Below are 19,952 nucleotides of genomic sequence, written 5' to 3' on the forward strand. Positions count from 1 at the left end.
CGAATTTATTTATTTGATTATATTTTCAAAAACACTACTGTGCTAATAATCATTGAGTTACATAATATGCCTATTTGTTACATTATATAATACGTTATTATAACATTTCAATGAGTACCAACACAAAATCAATACCTACAAGTACAGGTCCGTGCGCAGGATTTCATAAATCATAATAGGGGTGTTGAAAAATAATGTATAAAATAGATACATCGATAATAATATTAGTAAATAGTATATTAATTAAATCCATAAACGATAAACGTGACGATAATATTTTAGTCTATAATAACGGTGTGTACCATTATGTTATGCATTATTACAAAGAAGATTATAAAATATTTAATATTATAATCGATCAAAAATGAAAAACACAATGTATGTATTTTTACTAATAAGCGGGGTGACCCCCTACCACTGGTGCACTGGCCTATCACACATGTATTTAATGAAATAATAGGTATTGAGTTAATAGTTTATTGTTATCACAATAAAATTGTTAAGTCTTTTTATTTTAACTATATTTGTAAAATAATACATGAATATTTAATTCTATGTATTATTTACTAAAAATAAATAAAATATAATTTATGTCTTTTAGCTTAAAAATGTATTAAATAAAAAATGAAAAAATTGAAGATTATTTATCTTTACTTAAGATTTCAATGTGAATATTTTACTCTAGGGACTTAAATATAGCGAGTGGAGACCCATTATATTATATTCAATAAATCAAATTAAAAGACGTATCAAATATAAAATTTATTGAAATTGTTTATATACTAATAAATATAAAAGTATTAAACTAAACTTTATTTTTTATAATATATTAAAAAAAAAAGTTTTCTAATTAAAATATTTTAATTATAAATTTAAACTAGATTATATCTTTTATATCATTATTATTTATTACAAATTATTATAATAAGAGTATATTGTTTAGAATTTATCTTCAAGAACACAATATAATATATAGTATATATATTAAGTATAAGCTCAGTAAGGAACAAATTTAATATATTTTATAGTATAGTTTAAAATCTTATTAATATATAAAGTATAGTGTTATATACAAATAACTATTTTTAATAAATAATGTGATAGGTACGTTCTTTTTGTGCATAATATTTAATACTATGTAAAAAATGTATATAAATGGCAAATACGTAAAAACAAACATTTTATTCATAATAAAATTACCAAAATCCTTAATGTAAAAAAATACGATTAAATGTATTGACGAGGAGTTTGATGTATTTAAAGCTACGTCAGTATCTGTTTAGATACTTTATACATATATAGAATACTTTTGCCATAACGAATTATAAAAAATAAATAAATAAGTCGATAGCTTATTTAGATACCAATTATTTAAATTTTATTGTATTTAAAAAATGTTTTGAAAAGTATAAACATCTTATTTTAATATTAGACAAAGTTTAGAAACACTAAATAAAGGTACACATAATATTATATAAATATGTAAGATGATATACCATTAATTTTATTTATTTGATCATGACGGAATTTACATAGATATTAGTTTTAATCATGATTAATTGTAATAAATAATAATGTATATATGGTATTATAATAAATTTATAATGATTCCTACGAGCTGAATTTATTTCACTCTGGAATACTGTATTTGAAACAAAGCAAATCCTACGGTAGAGAATCGTGATTTAAATGTATAGGTTGAATAGTGTTTTTGTACCAACACTGTATAATTAGTTAAACTAAGCTTTAGTTAATTTTTATATCGTACAATTGGTACGGATTTTCATTATTTACACGTTAGATACACTGTCAAGTTAGACTTTTTAGCAATGAGTATTTGAATGCAACGTAATGTGTGTTTTATAATGTACTTATTGAAAATCAGTGTTCAACATATTTTTTTCTTCATATAATCCGTCAAGTAGTTTGATTTATTTATTTAATATTAAGCGCTAGTGGAACAATTCATACAAATATTATATCTTTAGCAATTCGATGTGCAGAACTCAAGGACGTGACAAAATATCCGCACGATTAATATACGTACGTATATCATGTGCCTACAATACACGTGTAGTTATTTCACAGTCTCTACATTTTTCTTTATAATTAATTCAAAAACCTAATAATGGGTTTTTCAGATGTTTTTTTTTTTTTAATTAAGTTTTTATAACATCTAAAATGTTTAGTTTTGGTATATATAACTTATACAAAAACGAAACCTCTAGATGCAGAAGATGATGGACATATTAAATAATACCCGACTTTACGGTCGAGTAGAGTCGAGCGAATGTTCTTCGAAACTAAACCGTAGGTTGATGATAATGGATTTTATTTCGATCCGAAGAATAGGAACATAATAATTACAACAATTTTATTATTGCGGACGAAAGAACTTTTTTTTTATACAACGAATTTTAATTTTAAATTAAGAGAATTGCTCAATAAAACGACATATTGAGTGTGCGTGTGCGTATATGTGCAATAAACAGATGTGAGTGAACTGTGACGATATTAAATTAATTTTGAACACCCATCGTAGTGTTTTTAATGAAAGGTAAAAATGTAATGTAATAGCATAATAAATATAAAATCGTTTTGGATACTCCATTGTTGTTTTATTCTATAGGTTAATTTAACTGCACAGTATTGAGTTTTTTTTCAAATGGGTCACGGACAAGAATTTAGAGATGCGATAGGGGCGATAACAAGTTTCCATTTGACACATGTCTAGTCGGTATAATAATATACTATATTATATTATAATGTATAGGAAAAAATATTATTTTCAATTTACAAGCATACCATACACAATAATTGTTAAGTTTTAATATTGTACAAGTTTTTTTTATTGAATAATAACTGCATTCGATTAAGAGACAATATTTGACATTGTGTAGGATGGTCTACTTTTTAACTAGGTAAGTTCTATAAAATATACCAATATAAAAACGATAAATTAATAATACGAGTATGTCTGTGTTTTATTATTGGTTTTCGTATTTTTGAAATTTAAAATCTATTTGTATCATGAACGGTTTTTGGTGGTAAGGAACGTCAAGTACTTATCAAAATACTGTCGACGCGTTCATAATGTGCTAAGTTATTATATTTCATAATATTATGATCAGTTATTACGTTGATATTTCATTAAATTTTGGAAATAAAGTCTGTGCATCAATAGAGTATCCAGAATTTAATTTAATTTTTTTTTTTTTTAATGAGAAGGGGATCATTTTCCGTTTTAATGTAATCTGAGGGTATTAAACAAATAATAACAGGCCAATGCTAAATATAATAACACTATAACAATCGTTTCACGATCGGTGTTATCATTACAGACTACAGACTGTATTAACATCTCAGTATGGAAATCATTTTCATGAAAAACGCTATCGAAATTTGAAAATGTACAAATAAGTTTAAGCACTAATGGTCTAAAATTAAGTATTGTAATATATGGGTTACAATTCAAAGAATTTGCTGTGATGGTACAAACTTATCCTTTTTTAAATAAAAAAGGTCTTTTTTTTTACTCTACATAGTCGAGCATAGTATTTGAAAATTGTAGCTTAACCAGGCTGCTCATCCGTCGAGGTTCTCAAATCAAAAATTTAAACTTAGAATATAATACAATGGAGTAATACTTAAATAATTTTAACATTTTTTTTTGCATGACAAATACATGTCGTCATAATCATTTGCATCGCGGTCTGCGTGCAACGCAATTCCTAAGACTTCGGTTGCTATTAATTCAACGACCTAAAAATGTCACTGAATATTGCAGTAACCGCGCGAGTACGGTTTGTTCAAAATCCGACCGGGAAGTCCTCGGTAATCTTAATCATAATTATATCCGTACGACGTTTTACGATAATATAATAATTGTTATTACGTTATATTCCGTACACTATTAAATCGCGCTTCATCTCCCGACGAGGAACATGCAATATTATCTCTGTGTACGCGTTCGTTGTGTCAAACTCAGCGGCGGCGCGGCATACGCCGATTTAGGAGTGTCCGAAGGTATTTTCACATCTAAGAGTAACAATAGAGGTTATGTTATTATGATATTATTGTTGTTTAATAATTATCGCGGAACACAAATTGTTTGACCCCGTTTCTGTGTCTTTATTTTTTATTTTTATTTTATCTTTTGTTGCATTGTGCGGCGGCGCGCGCTCAAGACGAGCATTGTTTATCGGAATATAAGAGACGATGATAGTTCGAGAAGAGTCAGCGGCGGCGGTGGCGGCGGCTTATACCGCGGCAAAAGAAATGGTGGGGAGTATGTGAAGAAAAAAAAATTTGTAATTAACTCGTGTATCATTCGGCCTTTTGTTTTATCGCGTTTAATTACTTCTCATTGTTGTAACTATATATATATAATATATATGTATTATGTATATCTTTATATTGTTGAAGCGTATAGTAGTTGTTGCTATCGTCGTCGTCTTACGCTGTTACCAAAGTCATTTTGACTCTACACATACCACTATGTGATGTACATATAGTTGGTACATACCAATATACCTGAATGTTAACGAATGCGCGATCAAGGATTTGCTCAAATCCGATACGCACATAACATCATAACTCGTCGCATTCGGCGATGGTTTCTTTAATATTACGAACGAGTTGAAGAAGATTGAGCTCTGTGCAGATATACATAGATACATAATATATGATAATACGATGTACCGCTTTAGGTACCTACATATTATAATTGTTCCCATAACACTCACGTTACTATTGACGTGTAGTCCACTGCCCTGACCTAAATATTAGATTAATATAAATTCCACATAAACTACAATAATACTAAGTAAAATTAAAAGTGTATTGTGTTGATCTATATAATTTATATACACATAACATTAACACAACACTTCACCAGAAGTGCGTCTATTATTTTTAACTTTATTATTCTGAGCAATCAGAGTAAATTGTAATTATATTGGTTAATAAATCATGTTTTATTTTAATGGAATTTTTTTCAATGAAAATTTCTAATCAAACATTCGAAAATATCCATTCATTGTATCTTATTAAATCAATACGAGCAAAAAAAAATCATATAATTTAAAATTAAACACTTAGTAGGTAGTGTAATTAAAACCTATAGTAAAAACTTTTGATTCTTCGTAACAAAAATATACAAACAAGAGTTTTGTAAGACAAAAAAAAAAAAATCCAAAATCATTTTTCCAAACAAATAAATTGGTACATTATATTATAACCCTATATTGTAAGATCAAAAATATAAAACTTGTTGTTGAAGAAGAATATCATCGGATTGCTTTCATCCATTCTGAGGGCCGAGGCGCTATAATTATAATACCGACAAAACGATAAGACCATATAAATAACGTCTTTAGAGCACCTATACATATTGTAGGTGCACACTGAGCTGGCTCTTGTATTGTTCGGTGCTTTAACGTTTCTACTAAGACCCTTTTGTGGGCGCATGTCGAGTTTACTTTGCAAGACTCGAAACTCGAAAAAGAAATACATACTATACATAATATATCCAGAACTGTTCTTCTCCTCCCGATTCTCACACAATAAATAACAACAATATATTACGCTTGTATCATTGTTATTGTAATCAAGTATTATGTTTTGTGATAAAAAAAAAAAAAAAAAAAAAAAAACATAAATAGTGTATATATACGCGTACCGTACGGTGGGGTGGCTATGTGAGGCCCGCGATCATATAATGAACACTTGCTTTGGCGTGCGGCGCATCATCAATTTATCGTCCTGTCGTCTCCTTATAATCCAATGTTATAATAACGTATTAATACTATGTACATTTTTTTTTTTTATTCTCTACGGTTTTCCAATACTTATTGTCTGAGTTCATTGTTGTACGATAATAAAAATAATAATAATAATAATCATACCGCGATCGAAACGCCGTTATTATTAATGTTAATCTCTATCCATCTTCGTGTATAATAATATATTATAATATAATATAGTTCTATACGTATATTATTATTATCCTTATATACTGCCGTAATGGTGTGCGCGGTTTATGATTGAGACTGTGCTGAAGTGAAAATCAAAACTCGTAGAAAAATATCATACACACACACACACACGCACACTGATACCGGTACGTGCGACGTCGGTTAGTCGATTCTGTATAATTTAACTATTTGTATACAATATTATGGGCACAGGGTGGATCACTAAATATGTTATTTCATTTTTCAACATTTGAAACTGACACAAGGTAAATAACTATCTTATTATGTAAAAAGAAATCATAAAAATCTAAACTAATAATATTATGTGACCTTCCCGCCACTTCCCTAAATCAAATAAAAAAACATTATATTCTTTTATCGGGACTGTTCCTCAAATAAATAATTAGAAAATTACACCGAATTTTATTCATTTTGGACTTTCACGTCACTTGTAACTTATAAGCACGCACACGCTATTATTTAGATATCTAAATATTATATGAACACTGGTCACAGATTATATTTTATTTATGATACTATGATTTTGTGTTTTCTTCCGTCGAGCACTCGCTATCTTATATATAATACCTATGCATGGGTTGCTACATAAATTACGCGTATCATATATCATAAGTGTATTTTTAAATTATAGGAAACGATTTTTTTGAACAATGATCGTGTTAGTGATCCATCTCTTAAATATAGTATAAGAACAGAACGATGTATTTTATTGTAATATCGTTTTCATGTTATCACTTAAATAATGCTAACAAAAATAATATAGCTAATTATTATGATTTACAAACATCAGAGGGCCTCCTGCAGACGGGAGAACGGTAGTAAAATTACACATAAAATTAACTCCTCGGATCATCTCCGCGTGGTAGCGCGTAATCATCCGGAAAAACGACGGACGTGATGATGTTGTTAAGAGTGACGAAAGAGAGAGAGAGGGAAAATTTTAAATTGTATTTAAAAAAAAAAATAACCGTCCCACTCGTCGCCACGCTGGGGACGAGTGCAGAATGTATTATATTTTGTATATATACATTGCGTATTATTATATACGTCTTGTACTCGAAAGACGGCGGGTGGTGTATAGTGCAGCAGACTCGTGCGCCGCGCGTATAATCGATGAAATAAAAGAAGTAAAAAAAAATGAGCGAGAGAGGAGCATAGAGGAAAGAAAAAACCGACACCTGGCCCACACGCACTCGGCGGATCATCGTTCGGTCTGGTGGACGTTCGATTTTTCGGAATTTTTCGACATTGTTTTTGCTCAACGTGAAAAACCGCCAGTGCCCGCGGGACATCAGACTGCCCACCGAGTGTGTGCACGCGTGCGTATACCACTACTATGATTATGGTTATGATTATTATTACTGTGAGCACGCGTTATGGTCGCGTTAAGGATTGCCGGGCTTCCGTGAGCATTATTATTATTGTAGTGTAAGTTGTTGATGGCTTTTAAACGATTTTCGATTGTTTTTTTTCCCGCTTTTCGGGCGATTTCAGTGCGCTCAATTCGTATTATATAGATTGATTTTTTTTTTTTTAAACATTAAATCACCATTAAAGCCACAATGACATTACACATAGATGGCTGAACTTTAGATATACTTCGTCGTTGACGTAATATCGGGTGGGAGGTTACGACTAAAACCGTTGTCGTCATCGAATAGGTAGGACGCTAAGTAGACACACTATAGGTACAGAACGTCGCATGTGCACGTTTATACTAGGTAGTAATGGGTTGTACATGGTTTGAACAAATTCGAACCGAACTATCAAGCAGCTTTTACTGTTCGAAAATTGAACTTGAGAAATTTTTATTAACTAGACTTTCTGGCCACGATAGTCCGAACACAAATTAATATTTGTCCAATTCTTCAAAAGTTATTTTTAAAAATTGATAATGACTATTTAGAAATAATTAGAATATTAGAGCGAAATTATTAGATCTAAATTTGTTTTTATAAAGCTTTATAAGTTCAAATTTTTACGATATATGTCAAAATTGTGAAAATGTACAATTTTATACTTATTAATATATCGAGGTTCGGTTTGGATTTGAAAAAATATTTTTAAGTTCGGTTTTATTTCAATAATCAGGATTTGACTTATCACTATTTTATACTAGGTAAAAATAATGATATAATATATACGAAATACATCAGCATAATCGATATTATTATATTTTCATAGTATATCAAAAAATAATATAGAAGAACTTTTTTCGATTTTTAACGATTTTTGCATTCATTTTCTTTTAAACATAATTTATTTAAAATATACAACTGTACTACTAATTAGTAATTACTACGTATAATAGTTATAAATTATAATACATAGGTATTTTTACCAATACGTTATTAGCGATATTATAATAATTAGGACTAGAATTTGTAGGTACTTGTATATTTTCATTGACTTATGATAGCGTGATACAATTATAGATTCATTTAAGTCATAAATAAGTACATATTTTAATATTTTATAAGGGTGTGTACTTCTTTATCTCCAAAACCACTTATCCAGTTGTCATCAAATTTTGCAGACAAATTACTCAAGACCAGGGAATGTTTACACTTTTATAGCTTCGTTTTTAAACTAATTTAGATTGATAACTTAAATATATCTCATATAGGATATGTAAAGTGGCTATATGTTATAAAAATAAAAGATATACCTTTATATAATAATATATATATATTGTATTTATAACTCGTATGTTCTCAAAAACTACTCGAATATTTCTAACGAAAATTTTAGTTATTTTTCATAGGAATTTTAGAAAAGTTTAAACTAGTTTTAATCATATTCTTGGTCAAATTAGTTTATACAACAAAGTGAAACTACTCATGCATCGATTTTCTAGTGACCTGAGATACATTAAAATCAAAATATATAGGTACCTATTAAAGCTAAAATGTCGTACTAGTTACTTTATTTTTGACGAAGTCGAGTTATACAGCAATACAATAGAAAATTAATAAATGATCGTTGCTCTTACTTGTTTTATAATAATTTAAAACCAAATTCATATTTTTTTCTAAATAGTAAATAATATTATATTATTTACGACTATATTTTTACTAATTATATATTGGCCATTTTTGGTATACATATATGTAGGTATTATTTAAGCTCTATAGTATTATAGTTATTGTATCTATATTGACATAAAGTAATAAAACACAGAATTGCGGAAATGTGGTATTATAAAATATTACTTTCATTTTTTATTACACTATGTTATCAATTGACAGTTGTTTCAGACGAGTGGAAATCCACTGTGCTCAAATTGGATTATAATACATCATTGTTTAACGCATTTAATAATACTTCGACAACTATATTAATTTTCTGACATAATTTATCGACTCAGAATCAACAACGTTTAATTCACAAAACCATCAACCATTATAAGCTTTCTATCGATAAAAAGCATACTTCAATACGCAATAATTTTTTTATAAGACATTCGAATAATAGATCGTGCAAAATAATTGCGTCGTACGATTCTATATATGCCACTCGATAACAACACTGTATTGATATTATAACAAGCTGTATCTGCAGAGTCTTTTTGTGATGATGTACGTGGATTTTAACGCTATCCGCTATCCGCTATGCGATTTGAGTAATTCTGAATTCTCGTCAAGCATAACACTATAATATCCCCGTGCTATATACGAAAATTACGTTGTATAGTACGTCGATAAGATTCGATGCGAGTATCCATATTATTGTACTAATAAAGTAGACGAAATTTTTCGGTGTAAAACGATAATTAATTTATTGTTTTATACTCGTACACGACATGCGTATTATACCTATAATATGTATATAAAATTACATTCCGAAAGTCTAATCGTATAGTGTGCTCGACACAGTATAATATAATTACAAGTCGTATAATATACGCTATATACCGGAAGTAATAATGATATATATATAGGACGCGTTATTGGGTTAAGTCACTGTCGTCGGTCGCAATAAGTGGTTCACGTATACGCATACACGCTTATCAAACAGATAATGCGGTTTCATGACCATCACCGAAAGTGTCGGGCGTTTCACTTTATTTTTCGTCCTAAGTACCTACCTATATACAGACACGATGTAAAGATAGCTCCACACGCAGTGCTGAAGGGCGACACACACTGTATTATCTCTATATAGGTATACATATATATTGTTATAACATCGATGGTCGATGACGTACATACTATAGGTAATTAAATGAACACGTCCGATGCGTGTGTCGTGTATAGTATACAAACACGCGCCCGTACACATACGCAGTATACGTAGTTACACGTGTATAATATTATTGTACTTAATAGATTGAATGCGGAGGGCCCGTCATCCCCCGTGCGCGATGCAAGTCCGTTTCATTAGCGGTCCATTGAAATCGAGACCCATACGATTATACACTCGAATCTCCCCCGCGAGAGACGATAGTTCCCGGATAATTTTTTTTTCTTCTTTTCGTTCGTCCGATAGCCCGGCTTGTCCGTACCTATACTGTAATTGACAGGGGTGATCGACATCATGAATAGTATACGTTCGCAAACCACACACAATACAGCGATGGATACCGAGAGTTAAAATGTTTGTGAATACAATGTGTTTTATAGTAATTATTGATGCGTTTCTATAAATGACTGACGAAAACAATTTTTTTTTTTTTTTAAATATATAAATCATAAAAATACGCGAAAAGTACAAATTTTGGTTCTATAAATAAGACGGGGACAGCAGTCTGACCGTGACAAAAGCTGCGTGCGGCTAGCGAGTCGCTAGTTGCAGGCCACCTCGGGCGCACGGATATGATTACGTATAGTGCTATCGTGTGTGGTGTACACTTGTATTATTATAAGTAGTAGTATATAGTAACGGTAGTATTGTGGCTGTATAGACGTCGAGAACAATTACCGATAATCATTTTAAACATCATATCGACGATAGATCTATACCTGTAATCGTCAAGGGGTGTTCTCCTATTCGTAGTAGTTTGATACATTTAAACATAACGTAATAATATATTGTGATAAACGATAGTGTACTGTATTGTATATAATAATATCGTTGACATATTATATTATATGATATCGAGTCGAGTACAGTTACCGACATCAGAAAAAGACTTACATGATTTATACCTTTGGAGGAACTTGGTGTAGTTTCTATATATTTTATTTTATACTTCGTGATATTATGTTTTTTTTTTATACTGCTGTCAGTAATTAATTTTACTATTTCAGCAATACAGTAGTTTGATTAAATGTTTACTAAAACAAATTTATATTGAATAAAATATAATAATATACCTAAGTAAAAGTTTCAAGTTCCAATGAACAATGTGTTTGTATTTTAACAAAGTAATTAACTCGATATTCATTTTTTAAATACATAAATTTTATTAAAAAATTTCGAATCTAAAATATATGATTTTAACATAAAAATGTTTTGCTACATAATGATTATGTGTACCTCTTAAAAATGCATGATCTAATAGATCATAATATAAGAGTGTTTATAATGCTTAATTCGAATCTTCCGACTATACTTGAATAAATAACACATTACATAATGTTTATTCTTGATAATAATTTGAATCACAATTTCATAATTCGATTTTATTACTATTTTTTTTAACCTTTTTCGTTTCGCTAATCGGTTACCTACTGAGAATTATTTACCGACTAAATTTTTAATTTTCACACGTACCTAGCTGTAAGTCTACTTTAGTCGGTTATTTTATCTGATGGATTTAAATCAGTTATTGGAACAAAATATACCCATACAAACATCAGCTGCTGTGTTATAGCACTTACAGTGCAGTTGAACATTTAATGGTTATTGCACATAACCGCGATTACGCCTACACTATAACTTACACTACATTTAAATACAAAACGCGTGGTGCGATGATCAATTACATAATATGAGTGTATAATATTATAATAATATATTCGTAATAGCGTCGTGAATCGTAATTGTAGTGTAGGTACATATTGTTATAGCGCGTGCACGCTAAAATGTCCGGATGTGAACTAGGAGAAAAAAATGGAAAAAATTGCGGCTAACGGTCGGTGGTCCAGTATAATACATGCCGTGTATATGCCTACCTCTAATCGTAATGATGACGATTGTACAATATATATAGCTATATTATATAAATATGAATAACAATAATTGACAGAAAATCGGGTCTATTCACTTGTGAATGGAAATGATTTCTCTTTTTGTTGTTTTTTTTTTTTTTGTTTATCCGACAAAAAGTCAGTTAGACCCACTGGGATACTCGATGGGAGGTTTGTTTTGTGAACGGAGACCACACTGGGTGCAACGGGAACGCTAGTTCAAAGGCAAAATGAATAAAAAAATAATAATAATATATATATATATTATATATAGTATATGCACATTGCACACTAACTAAAATAATTGGCAATTTTTTATTTTTACATATTACGAATGATTAATAAGGAAATACCTCTTTTTATTTATTTAATTCGAAATATAATATTTACGTATTATTATGAACGTATTATCGCAATGACGTAGTGCGACCGATTAGCCAACTTACATAGTATTAGGTATATCATTATTTAAGAATATTATGAGTAATATATTATAATTACTCTATATAGAATTCATACTTGAAAGAACAAATTTATCTCATCAATGTTTAAATTATACCGTTTTCGGCAAGTACCTACTTTATAGCTATATGTACATTTTCTTAAAGATAATATTTTTAATGCAATACTTTAAGTGCTGGCAGCATTGGGTTATTCACAAAAAAAAAAAAAATGTTGAAAACATTGAGTAATTTGTAATACATTTTTATTTGTTTATACTCGTTATTACTTGATAAACCTTTTTTAATAGTATCTATACACGATTTACAAATTATAAGTTATAACCTGAAAATAATGGACGTTTATAATGTTTTAATTATTTAATTTTTTTTTAAATTTAAATTTAAATAAGAAATTCAAAAAAAAATAAACAATTATTTTATTATTTTATTGTTTATTTAATTTATGATCTATTACCATAAGTATACTAACATATAGTAAACTTATCAACGCTGAATGTCAAGATTATTTATTTTAATAGCAAAATCTTAAAAAGAATGTATAGATAAAATATCGAAGATGGAATTCATAATTTTATATTAAAACTTGATTTTTAGTATATGGATATTCGAGAATATTGCTTGATTCACTTATAATGCCTACACATATTTATTTATTAATCTATGAATTTATTTAAGATCTTATTTTGAAATATTTAACTTAACTTTTAAAACTGTATTTTAAAATACTCGAGATTTTTTAAACTATTTAAGAAGTATTTTTGAGGTGATATAAACTTGTATTTTTCAAATGAAAATACGCCTCTAATACTTAAAATTCAACATTTTTCAAACAACATCAAATAAGTTTGATGGTACACTAATAAATCGGTATTGGTAATTAGTATTTATGAGTTGAGAAATCATGCTGTTCGTTAATTATAAAATATATAGTATGTGATATAGGATAGTATATTTTTTATACTTAAACCAATTTTACAAATTATAAATTATAATTATAATTTATATTAATTTCAATAGCTTCAATATTCTCTAAACCCATCATCGTAAATCTATTGTTCTTAGTACACAAGGTAAATATTTCAAAAATTACTCGCTGCTTTTTATTTAAATATAATATTAATATTTTTAGAAAAATTAGCTATTAAAAAATGTTTAGTAGAAAAATAGGAGTTCTCATTTGAAAAACTAAAATTTGTATCTACATAGGATGTTCTTTAAGTAGTACAAAAAATATCAAAAATTTGAAATAGGGCTCTTTAATAATTCAAAATCTAAAATTCAAAATTTGAATCAATTAAATATTATGTAAAACGTAAAAGTGGAGGTGAACAGTCTTTATCAATCACTCTGTATATTGTAAACAGATAACAAACAACAGTACATTAATTTTTTAATACAATATTATATAATTTGTATACAGTATCTAAAAACTATAAAAACTGCATTGTATTTATTTAAAGTTATCGACAATTTGCTAATAAGCATATTTCAGTTATGTTTAAAATATAAATATTATTACCTTGTATTTTAAGTTTTATAATTTATCGAAAAAACAAGTAAAATAGTATTAAATTCGGATAGTACTAAAATCGTTTAAAATTATTATATGTCAAGGAACACCCAATAATTATTTTACTTTTATATATCACATATAAGTTAAACTAATATTGACATTTGGTAATATAATGCTATTTATCTGTCATAAAATAGGGTAATATAATGGAGTGGTATCTATAGCAGGTGTAATATACCGTATTAAGTTATATAGACCAATAATAAAGATTAATCCAGTTTGGATATAAAATATGTTATCATCTATATTAAAAATTTTAAGCCTTGAACTTACTTTATATATTTATATAAATACATGTATCCTATTTGAATTAGCTATTACACTGGCGGCTAAACGCACGTCGTCAGCATACCGTTAAATTAATTTAACATCAAAATGTTGAAAATAATTATTTTTGTTTCGTTATTTGTCGCCAATACATTTGTGTCCTCTGAGTACATATTCAAAGGATTTGATGATAGATTCAAACCAGACTGGTGGCAATCGGAAATCATCTACCAGATTTACGTTCGTTCTTTTAAAGACAGTAACGGTGATGGAGTCGGAGATTTCAATGGTACGTACGATTTATTATTTTATTTATTATTTATTATTTATGATTAGTGATTATGTTATACATAATACATACAATGATGTTTTATTTTACATGTCAAATATGTCATATCAAACAAATAATACACAAAATCTGAATAATTACTTAATAAACTTAATTTTTAAATATTTAATTAAATTACATTTTTATATATTATATAGATATTATATTATTATTAGTATTTTTTTACAATCAGGTTTTTTTTATATCCTGTCAAAAATAATATTAACATATTATTTTAACTGTTTTCTATTAATAATTATATCTTGAAAATTGTTTGCATTTAAAAATTTAAATATTTATTTAATTTATTATATTATTTTAAAAGCAATTCTATAGAAGGCATAGTAAATAGAGCTTTTGTAACTCTCGTATAATCTTATTATATTAACCTAAAATATTAGTTTATGAAAAAAAAAAATGTTACTGTATAATAAATTATTTACGACTAATTGTCTCTTAGATATTCTTGTTTTCAATTCAATTTGTTTAAAAGCAGTTTTATAAAATAATAAAACTTTTTTCCATGTAAGGATGGTAATACTTGTGTTATATAGTAGGTACTTATTTACTTAATTGTAATACTGAATTAATTTTAAATAAAGTTTTCATATATAATATTGTCACTTTTAACAAAATAATAAGCAATTTAGTAAACTATTCAAAAACAAGTATTTTAAATAATAAGTTTTGATTTGAAAAATAAATATATTAAAAATAAGTGGGTATATTCATTTTGAAAACATTTAATTTTAGTTAAATATTATTGTCAAGTACTGCAAATCTGCAATCATACTAAAACTATTGATTAACGTATAAAACACTAAATAGATAACATACGTTTGAATACATTTTATGATAAGAAAAAACACAAAATATATCTTAATTTCAAATTTATATGGTAATTAATATGTTTTTTAAAGGTATTACGGAAAAAGTGGATTATTTTAAAAGCATAAATGTCGGAGCGGTTTGGTTATCTCCAATATTTCAGTCTCCGCAAGACGATTTTGGGTATGACGTATCGAACTTTAAGATGGTTGATCCATTATTCGGTACTATGGCGGATTTTGATCGGATGAGAGATGCATTTCACGAACGTGGTACGTATGACTGGTACTTAAACTACCTATTGTTGATTTTTGTACACGACGTAAGCATTAAATTTGTTGATTCAAAGGTATAAAAGTAATTTTGGACTTTGTGCCGAACCACACAAGTGACGAACATCCGTGGTTCCTGAAATCTGTAGATCGAAAAGAACCTTACACAAATTACTACGTGTGGAAAGACCCAGTCGATGTAAATGGTACCAGATCACCTCCGAATAACTGGGTAAGTTATCAAAATCTATATGGTTAGTGGTTACTATATAACTATTACGACATGGTATTAACTATAATAAAATAATTGGTACTTTGTAAAATCGTATACCTACCGAACATATAATAATTTTTCTTTCGTAACTATTATACAGTTGGGAGTTTTCAATACCGGGTCTGCGTGGGAGTGGAACGAAAAACGTCAACAATACTATTTCCACGCTTTCCAAAAAAAACAACCAGATTTGAACTACAGATGTCCAATGGTCGTAGAAGAAATCAAGGTATTTATTAAGATTTCGTTAATATTATATGATATTGTACAAATAACAACATTGATTGTACACAATTAGTATGGTTAATGCCCAATGCTAATAATTCTGGAAATCGTCACATAAAATCTAGAAATTATGATTAGAAGAATATTTAACGTAAAAACGTTTTCAGAATATCATATTATTTTGGCTGGGACGTGGCGTAGACGGATTCAGATTTGACGCTGTCAATTATCTATACGAAAGAGAAGATTTAATCGATGAAGGTAAATCTTATAAAGTCGGCATATTAGACACTGATTACGACTCGCTAGTGCACAACTACACGCTGGATCAACCAGAAACTTATGAAATGGTACGCGTCTGGAGAGAATTGTTAGACGATTATTCATCATCCGAAAAAAAAACCAAGTAAGAAAATAATAACTGAACTCATTATCTTTTGAGATTCATAAACATTTAAAATAATAATACGATTCGTACAAAATATCTGCAAAATCTCATCATATACTATTAAATGTGCACTTAACTATCATAATATTAACATTAAATGGTTTATGACAGCTTCTTTATGGTGGAATGTTACTCACCACTAAACAACACTATGCTATATTACGGTAACAAAACATCTCCCGGAGCTCATTTCCCATTCAACTTTTTGTTGATCAATTCAATCAATCAGCAATCCGATGCCTACGATGTCAGAGATATGATTAAAACCTGGATGCTGAACATGCCTGACAAAATGTGGCCCAACTGGGTGGTCAGTATCTGATACTAAATGGGCCATCAATATTGACATGACGTTGTACATAGGGTGATTTTTTTTTTTATCACGAAACAGTAATTTTCTCGGTAAATTCACATGTCCAGGAAAATTCGAGTTTAGTAACACGTATTAATTAGGTACTGATTCACTCTTAATTTGATAATATTAATTGTAATATATTTTTTTTGAAAATTCTGTTTTGAAATATGAAATCAAAATAGGTGCAAGTTGTTATTAAATATAAGTACATAATATAGTAATATTAATAAAATAGAGTAAAGAGCGCGTTATTTTCAAAAATGTTCAAATATAACGACTCAAAGTTAAGTAAAAAAAAAAAAAAAAAACAAAAACATATTATATAATTAATGAGTAGATAATACACTTTCATGACAAAAAAAAAAAAAATCACCTTGTATACTATAATGTTGTGTTGTACGTAAAATAAACAATTTGAAAAAATACATAAATACGAGTAGAAAAATAAATTTGTGTTTGGTGGTCTAGATCGGCAATCATGACAATTCACGAGTAGCGTCTAGGATGAACCCGTTGTTGTTGGATGGCATGCACATGTTGCAAATGTTACTGCCGGGAACTGCGATCACATACTACGCCGACGAGTTAGGTGTACAAGACACGTATGTCCGATGGAACCAGACCTTGGACCCGGCCGGACTTAACGTCGGCGTATTGCGGTACACGAAATTCAGTCGGGATCCTGCCAGAAGCCCGTTTCCCTGGGACGACTCTGAAAATGCCGGTATGTATTCGCCGTTTTCACCGATGTGATAATTGAATTGGCTATTAATAATAATAACGGATTATTTCCATCACAGGTTTTACCAACGGAACGCAAACGTGGCTCCCCATCAACCCGGAATATTGGCGTGAAAACTTGGTTCAGTTGTCTAAGTTTAAGAGTCATCTTAGGACGTACAGACAGTTGGCGCGCTTGAGACAGATACCCTCAATCCTCAAAGGAGACTTGCACTTATTCGTACTGTCACAATGGGTGTTAGGCTTTTCGAGGTAGGTTAAATATTATGGATAAGGTGGAATTCCGCAATTCGAATAAAAAATATATATATATTATATAAAGAAAAAACGATAATTTGATAGTCAACTGGTAATATTTGTAAATGATTTTTAAAAAAGAAAATGGAATTTTTAAGCCTGATAATCTAAAATAATCAATGAACGTACATTTATCATCACTTACTGTTATCTTAAAAAGAGAAAAAAAATTAAAAATTAATGTTAATTTTTATCACCTATGTAGAGTAGGGTAATAACTAATAAGGGCTTTTATTTATTTCCCTATACTGTAATATTAAAATCATATTATTGAAAGTATTATCATAAAGTTTTGGGTTGCATTCATAGTATATAAATACTACTTAATTATGTTGAACTAATGAAACTAGTTATTGATAATGATTTTTATCATCTCTGCAATGACAAAAAAATTGTTTGCTTATGTTACTATATTAATATTATTTCTAAAATTATAATATTTAAATTTTCAAGGTCTTGGACGTTATTCAGTTACAATCTCTATCAATTTATTATTTTTTTTAATTATTAATGCAACAAATGATATTTACTGCAATAAACCCATTGAGTAGTCACATTCCAATTTAAAATTTCTGAAAATAATAAATTTTGCTTAATGGACAGTTCATGATTTATATTCTTATAATATCATACATCATTTTATATACAAATAAATTAATTTATAGTGTAAAAGTTAAATATGGGTGTTTTACTCATTTTAGGAGTTTTTACGATCATCCAACTTTCTTCGTCGTCATTAATTTCGGCAGTGAAATAGAGCGAATCAATATAAGATTAGCTAGACCAACATTACCAGAAATATTAAAAGTCAAAGTTTCCAGTATAAACTCAGGTTATGTAACTGGGTAAGTTTAAAACTTATTAGTATAATGATAATTTTCTACAAACAATCAAAACTAATAATAGTCGAGTTCTGTATACTTAAATCTATTGTTGTAATTTTTATTTTGTTTTTAGAAATTTAGTTAACGCGGAAGAAATAATTTTGAGACCAAAAGCATCTATGGTCCTCTCAACAGCAAAACCAAATGAAGATGTCATTACGTTTTCTGAAAATCATTAATAATCACTCATTAAACTATTGAAGCAAGTATTTAAGTTTAAGTACAAATTAAATTAAAATTGGTTTTGAAACTTAAGCAGAGTTTTTTTTTTAATATATTCTATATTTGTGTACATGATTTATTAATTGAATACCAAACGTACAACAAAAATGGTTTTTTTTTCACATCGATTTGGTACGGAATAAAAATTCAAAAGTGTTCAAGATTTTCATAAACATCTACCTAATAATTAAGCTTATTGGAATAAATATTGTCTCATAATAAATGTATGAATGAAACCTATAGGTTATTTATTGCAATGTAATAATTATTTATAAAAATAAACTAAAGCATATTAAATATTTGATTTAGATATGTTTGTGTAATACAATCAATTAATCATACTTATTTTTCTTTAAGAAACTATAAAATAGTACATACCTACTTGTGTAAAATGAAAATATACATACAATGGTATTATTTTGTTACACTACCTGTTGTACGTTTACTTATAGTATTTAATATTGCACACTATAAAAATCTAATATTTTATATTAGAACGCTGTACATCTGAAATAATTTCAGATTTTGTAAATAGTTTTTTTATTTTTAGGAGTTTTTGATTATTTTAACTTGTGAACATACTATATTTTATAACATTAGTAATTGAATCTTATTTTTACATTTTAATAATTGACAAAATATATACT

General features: G+C 28.3%; 1 protein-coding gene across 1 annotated transcript; it reads left to right on the top strand.

The window, feature by feature from the left end:
* The first annotated feature begins 14,465 nt into the window (after positions 1–14,465).
* LOC114128183 (maltase 2-like) lies at positions 14,466–19,604 on the top strand. The gene is made up of 10 exons (XM_027992636.2): positions 14,466–14,720; positions 15,680–15,859; positions 15,937–16,091; positions 16,234–16,362; positions 16,526–16,764; positions 16,918–17,116; positions 17,630–17,885; positions 17,962–18,154; positions 18,901–19,044; positions 19,157–19,604. Exons 1-10 carry the CDS (start codon positions 14,540–14,542, stop codon positions 19,260–19,262), a joined length of 1,782 nt encoding a protein of 593 aa, XP_027848437.1. The 5' UTR covers positions 14,466–14,539; the 3' UTR covers positions 19,263–19,604.
* Positions 19,605–19,952: the final 348 nt, after the last annotated feature.

The sequence above is a fragment of the Aphis gossypii genome, chromosome 3 (assembly GCF_020184175.1).
Source record: "Aphis gossypii isolate Hap1 chromosome 3, ASM2018417v2, whole genome shotgun sequence".
Classification (NCBI taxonomy): domain Eukaryota; kingdom Metazoa; phylum Arthropoda; class Insecta; order Hemiptera; family Aphididae; genus Aphis; species Aphis gossypii.